General features: G+C 35.8%; 1 protein-coding gene across 1 annotated transcript in view; it reads left to right on the forward strand.

Moving 5' to 3' along the window:
• LOC107727572 (protein FAM184A-like) overlaps nucleotides 1-7,423 on the forward strand; it is a 159,382-nt gene that overhangs the window by 51,069 nt on the left and 100,890 nt on the right. The window contains exons 2-3 of the mRNA XM_016537471.1: nucleotides 1,006-1,437; nucleotides 4,032-4,454. Coding sequence (XP_016392957.1) covers nucleotides 1,006-1,437; nucleotides 4,032-4,454 — 855 coding nt within the window. The remainder of the gene's footprint in view (nucleotides 1-1,005; nucleotides 1,438-4,031; nucleotides 4,455-7,423) is intronic.

Below are 7,423 nucleotides of genomic sequence, written 5' to 3' on the forward strand. Positions count from 1 at the left end.
CGCTACGGTGATGCGGAGAGACACAGAGGAGACGAATTGTTGAATAAAGTCGTTATTTTTGTTTTCTTCGCGTACAAAAAGTATTCTCGTCGCTTCATAACGTTACAGTTGAACTACTGATGGCAGATGGACTATTCTGACAATGTCTTTCATACTTTTCTGGACCTTGACTGTGTAATTTACTTGGCAGTCAATGGGACAGTCACAAGCCTCCCGGTTTTCATCCAAAATATCTTAAATTGTGTTCCGAAGACGAACAAAGCTTTTACGGGTTTTGAACGACATGGGGGTAAAGTGATTAATGACAAAACTTTCATTTTGCGGTGGAGTAACCCTTTAACTGACATACTTCATCTTCAAAAACCATGAATAAAAATATGCAAGGTGAATGAAAATATTACAAAGAAAATTGTTTGTTTTTGTGTAGTTGTTTAATGTTTATACAGCTTATATCATGCTAATATTTTTCACATGTTGTCAAGCCTATTATTATTTTTTTGATGTGCAGTTTTGGTACTTTTTGTGGTCACTTGATGTCAAATGTACACTTTACAACCACCACAGAATAAGTATAGCGAGAAACAGAAAAGTTTTGTTGTAAATAAGGTGTTACCCTATAAATATAACATCTCAAAGTATAATGGAAAAGCTTTTCCCATATACAGTGGTGTGAAAAAGTTTTTGCCCCCTTCCTGTTTTTTTTTCACACCACTGTATGAGCTGGACATAAATCTTCTGGATTTAAAGGTCAGTCAATGAAAATGCATCAGCTCCTTGGTTTGGCTTTACATGTGTAATGCATTGAAAACAAACGCTCTAGATCAGCAAAACAGTGTTCACTTAACCTTTAACATTACGTTCTGTTCTGTGGCATTTTAATCTGTCATGGACTGAGCAAACACATATTCTTGTTTCCTAGAAGGATCTAGAAGATGATGCAACTATTATTTGATTTAACTTATGAGTCTCATTTGCAATGAGTTCTCCATCCTTTCGCCTCTCCAGGTGATCTACGCCCTCAACACCAAGAATGACGAGCATGAGGCGGCCATCCAGACCCTGAAGGAGGCCCACGAGGAGGAGGTGCAGCAGATCCTCTCGGAAACGCGGGAGAAGATCATGCAGTACAAGAGCAAGATCAGCGACGAGATGGACTTGAAGCGGCGCATTCAGTCTCTGGAGGAGTCCATGGAGCTGCACGAGCGGATGAAGCGGCAGGCCCTGACGGAGTTCGAGACGTACCGCCAGCGGGTGGAGGACATGCAGCTGTGCACGGAGGCGCAGCACACGCAGCGCGTGGTCACCATGTCCCGCGAGGTGGAGGAAATGCGCCGCTCTTTCGAGGAGAAGCTCCGCTCCTTTGGACAGTTGCAGTCCCAGTTTGAGCAGGAGAAACAGCAGGCTCTTGAGGAGCTACATGCCGCACATCGGCAGGAGGTGCGTCTACCAGTTTTTGTGGTTACATGTAAAAATGTAGGTCTATCCAAGGGCAAAATCGAATTCCCATTTTTAGGATTAAAAAAAGATGTGATTTTAAATGTGATTTAAAAAATTCCAGGTTTGTAGGGCTTCACAATTTTGCCAGACTTTTGTGATTATATATCAGTATGACTATAAAATAGTACTACTACTAATTTATTATTATTATTATTATTAAATGTAGCTATTTAACAATATTACTACTGTAATATTTAACTGTAAAATAAAAAATAAGTATTTAAAAAATTGTCATCATCATCATAACAACAATTTTACATTACAGTTGTGAACATACAGTACAATTAATAAACTTGAATATTTAAACTTAATATGTAATTCGTTAATATGTAAACGTAATATGTGACCCTGGACCACAAAACCAGTCATAAGGGTACATTTTTCGAAATTGAGATTTATACATCACCTGAAAGCTGAATAAATAAGCTTTGTTAGGATAGGACAATATTTGGCCGAGATACAGCTATTTGAAAATCTGGAATCTGAGGGTGCAAAAAAATCAAAATACTGAGAAAATTGCCTTTAAAGTTGTCCAAATGAAGTTCTTAGCAATGCATATTACTAATCAAAAATTACGTTTTGACATATTTACGGTAGGAAATTTACAAAATATCTTCATGGAACATGATCTTTACTTAATATCCTAATGATTTTTGGCATAAAAGAAAAATTGATCATTTTGACCCATACAATGTTTTTTTGGCTATTGCTACAAATATAGCCCAGCGACTTAAGACCGGTTTTGTGGTCTAGGGTCGCATTTCTTTCTTTCTTAATTTTCAGTTAAATTATTAAACTTGCTGACTTTCAGAGTATGTGAGCGGAGCGGTGTGATTTTGAATGGAGCGAGGAGCGGATTTTTTAAAAGTCGGAGCGTCATGGTTTTCACTCGCCCCAAGACCGCTCCATCACGAGCACAATTCATGCCAATGGCCCATAATATATCTGCATATTTAGCAAGAATTCACATGTTAAACATATTTAGCTAGCTTGATACAGATGGATCACTCAAATCAGAAAGAATGTGAAGGTTATGACGATAGCAATGGACATGAGCGCGGGAAGTTATAGTTCTCAAGGAGTTTGTTTGTTCCTTCTAGATAGGCTACTGAATATTTTCTGGTGAAAGCATGATTTAAACAGGTACAGCACTTATTCACACGCAATCGCTCTCTCAATAATGCATTCAAACAAATGTAATCTTACAGTGCTACTTCATCTGTACATCCGATTTCGAATGAGCAGAAATCTGTAAGAAATGCAGCGATCCGTAGATAAAATAACTGATGAAAATGTACTGTTATTTTCATTCTTCACAAACAAAATTTGCTCTGCAAAAAGCAACAATGATACCTTTTAATGCTGACAACCATGCAACATTGGCATGTGGTAGGAAAAAAGTTTGCACACTATGTTTCAAACAAGCCACTTTGAAACTATTCTCCTTGTATTTTATTTATTTTATTTTAATATATGTTATGAACAGAACTTCTGTGATATTTCAAAACATAATGAAATACTTTAGCCGTAATTTTCGTCATGGAGCGAAGGTGGAGCGGTGTTTCTGATATCAGTGAGCGAGGAGTGGACCGGGAGCAGGAAATGGTGAACCCAGAGCAGAGTGATTATTGAATGCTCGGAGGGGAAATTGTTGGCGCTCCACTCCGCTCACATACTCTGAACCGGTCATTCACACAGCTGAATTTGTGCTCATGCTCATTATATTCACTATTGCCCAAAAATAAAGATTTTTGTTCTGAATATAAGAGGTTGACTAACTTACATTTGTAATTCACAAATAATTCAAGTCATGTGATAAAAATTACATAGTAAAATGAAAAACTCATGTTCCGCTTTAGGCTGTATTTATTCCATTATCAGATTGATTAATCTGGATGTCTATAGAACATAAAAGTCTATAAGTCTATAGAACACTAAAGTCTATAGAAATATATTAAGTTAATTTACCTCAAAGAATTCCAAACTTTAAAAAAATATATATTTATTTTAATTTTTAATTTTTAATTTTTTTATTATTAAATGGTAGTAAAACAAAAATATGTTAAGAAAAACAATTATTTATTTATTTATTTATTTAAATTTTTAAGATGGATTTATTTATATTTGGGTAAATTAGCTTAATAATTACTCATTTGCTTATCTGTTTTTGTTGATTAACATTACAGTTTTTACATGGATAGTACCTCTGGAGCAGCCTTGGTTTAAGTGCCATGGTCAAGGTCACAGTGGCCAAAGTTCATATACCGACCCTTGTGGGGTTTGAACCTTTAGGTTGCTAGCTTAAATCTTAAATCACAGGCTACACTACAGTAATGAAGTTTGTATTTGTCAAAATTCTGCCCTGACAACTGTACATTAAACATCAAATAACTGACAATTGGCTGTAAATGTGTCATTCTCTGTAGCATTTTCATATTCAGTAACAGACAAATTGTTTGTGACTGGTTAGGAAGCAGCATTAGGAAGTGTTTTGCATCCATTTAAAAAAACTCAAATTAATGTTGTATTCACAGGTCCAAGAACTGCTTCGCTCACACCAAAGCCAGAATGCCAACTATAGCAAAGACCAAGAGAAACTGGGACAGCTTCACAAAGCGGAGGTGGATTCACTGACCGAAAGAGTTGAGGAACTGAAACAGGACAAGAAGCGTCTGGTGGAGGAGTACGAGGCCAAGCTAAATAAAGCCCAGGCTTTCTATGAACGGGAACTGGAGGCCATGAAGCGCACGCAGCAGATGACCGCAGAGAACCTGCTGGCCTGGAAGAAGACCGAAGCCGAGCTGAGGAAGGAGTTCCAGGCGCAGGAAGCGGCGCTGCAGAAGACTCTGGGGAAGCTGCGCAGTGAACTGCAGCGGGTGCAGGAGGAGGCCAGGGAGAGCAGGGAGAAATCCCACAAACTGCAGGCCTCCCTCATTGCTGCAGAGAGCAACATCAAGGTAAAGGCCACCAGATGCATCACATGTCCTTGTTTTTATTTTATTTTATTTTATTTTATTTTATTTTATTTTATTTTATTACAAATTAAATTTAATAATTTAAAGTTTACTTTAATTTAATGATATTGTTCACCCAAAAATGAACATTCTGTCATCATTTACTCACCCTGGTATGACTTTCTGGTCATACTTTAGTTTGGGGACCAATTTTCACTATTAACTAACTATTAACTATGACTTTTGCCTCAATAAACTCCTAATTTGCTACTTATTAATTGTTAGTAAAGTACTTGTTACATTTAGGTATGGGGTAGGATTAAGGGATCTAAAATATGTTCATGCAGAATAAGCCATTAATTTGTGCTTTATAAGTACTAATAAACAGCCAATATGAAAGTAATATGCATGCTAATAAGCAACTAGTTAATAGTGAGAAGTGGTCCCAAAACAGAGGTGTTACCAACTTTCTTACTTTTGATATTTAGAAGATATATTGAAGTAAGTTTGTAATCACAGTTTCATTGACTTCCATTGTATTTTTCCATACATTCTTTAGTGGACTTTTAATTTAATTTTATTTTATTTTATTTTATTTTATTTTACAATAAAGTTGTTTATTGTAAAGCTACACTTTACAATAAAGTTGTTAACTGTATTTAATGCATTAACTAACAGTGAGCAATACACATGTTGCAATATTTATTGATCTTTGTTAACTTAGTTAATTAAAATACAACTGTTCATTGTTTGTCCATGTTACCTCAGGTCTATTAATTAACATTAATAGATACAACTTTTAATTTTAATAATGTATTAGTAAATGTTGGAATCAACATTAACTTAGAGTAATAAATTCTTAAGAAGTATTTTTCATTGTAGTTTATGTTAACTCATGGAGTTAACTAATGTTAAAGAATGTAACCTTATTGTATAGTGTTACCTTACTGAAATAATTTTTTTATTAAACTCTGATTGGCTTTGCGCAGAATTTCACTTTCATGAAGAAAAGTACATTTGTTGATGCTTAAAAGTTATGTTGCATATTTAATCTCATTTTATAATTCATCTAATGAGAATCATCTTATCTTAATAGTTGAAATGAGAGCAAAATTCACAACTCATTTCCTAACAGGTTCCTGGCCGCTGGTCTCAATTTTAATTAACTGCTCTACATGTTTTTTTTCTTGTTGAATATCTTGTTTAAATGCATCACATCATGATACTAAAATGGGTTACAAATGCTGTTTGATGTTAATTTAAAAAATGTTTAATTTACAAGTCATTTACAAACACGTAAGAACAAATACAGTATTTCTTTAACCCTTTGCAGTGTATTTTAAATAATTAAAATGGCGAACACAGAAAATCATCGCAGTGAAAGTCAAACTACTGTAGTGTACTGTAGTGTAGTGGTTTCTCTGAACACATCAGATATTTCAGACACATTTACAGAAGAGACTTCAAACGCAGTGGCACACATCCTGAACTCTTGAATTGTCTTTCAAATATCTTTGAAGAAAAAAGCCAGTCAGCCAGCATGGCCCTCCAAGGCATTTCTTGGACTTGTTTCTGAATGGAAGAACTGACGAAATGTAATTTATGGGTGTCATCAAAAGATCCATGCTTGGTTTGATTTATAATATGGTCGTTCAACTGAACAATGATGGCCAGTTTAATATTATGTTTGTCTTACGTAAATTCTTGCTTTTATGACACATTATAATGGCTATTTAATGGCAATGGGCTGACTGAGCCTCTTTAGCTCCACACACACACACACACACACACACAGAGCAGATCTTTAATGGAATCGATCTTTAGTCACTGTGACATTTTCAGACTGGAGCTCATAATGATCTGTCTCCCTGGGGTCTGTGCTAGTTTTTGTTAATCTTTGCTGATCAAATGCTGAATTACTCCGGTGAGAGATCCACGTCACATACTTGGAGCATTTAGTATAAACAAAAAGAGGTCAAATCATTGAAGTCAGACCCAAATATCCGAGGTCAAATAGCCTGCAGTCACAATTTGGCAAATCAGACATTCTTCAATCAAAGACCATTTAGATTCCCCAGGTGCTGATTTTCACCCAATTACATGCTGCTGTTTTCCAGATGAGACTCCTGTCACCTTATTAAACGATTTCACAGGTCATTTTACAAGGGCATTTTTAGGATAGCTCCAGACATTGCTTCAAAAAATACAGTTAAGAATACAGTAAAAGCAATAATATTATACTATAATAATAAATACAAGAAAATTATAAAAATTTAGAGCAATAGTCTTTAAAGGGGTGGTTGACTGTTTTTTTTTTTCTAGGCTTGATTGTGTTTATGGGGTGCAGTCTAACGAATGCGAGGGTGTTTCTAATGCAGCGTCTTATGAGAGGGATGGTAAATTTGACATCGTTCTCTCTTCTGACTGCTGTTATCAGTCTCTCTCATTTTTTTTGTCATGAAAACACTATCGTGGAGTTTTTCTTTTGCTATTTGAGCAAATGGGAATGCAAAAAATATATTTGTGGTACTCTCCCATTCACTGCTCTTCAAGTTAACCCAACTATGACGACTTCCGCTGCTGAGAAACCCGGAAATGTGAAAAAGGTCCATGGCAACGTCTATATTGCTTATCAATAGATTGGTGGAACTATGATGTCACTTTGTAGGCAAAAACCCGGAAGCGAGTTAGCATTTTAGCACTTCCATCGTCCCAGAGTCAATGGGTTTTTTGAATGGGAGTTTGATTAAATCCCCTAAAATAAGGTCCGTGGTTCACACAAGCTCAAGATACTTTCACGTTTTATTCTACGACATAAAACATGCCAGTTACACCCCACTCGTGATTTTTTTAAACTGTTACGTTTCTTCAAAAAGACGGTTGCTAACAAGTTGCTAAATGGGACTACAGGCGCTGTCGGAGACATTAAACGTCATCACGACGAACAGTTTATCAATTTACAGTATTTTCCA

The sequence above is a fragment of the Sinocyclocheilus rhinocerous genome, unplaced genomic scaffold (assembly GCF_001515625.1).
Source record: "Sinocyclocheilus rhinocerous isolate Xijiao unplaced genomic scaffold, SAMN03320098_v1.1 scaffold185, whole genome shotgun sequence".
NCBI lineage: Eukaryota > Metazoa > Chordata > Actinopteri > Cypriniformes > Cyprinidae > Sinocyclocheilus > Sinocyclocheilus rhinocerous.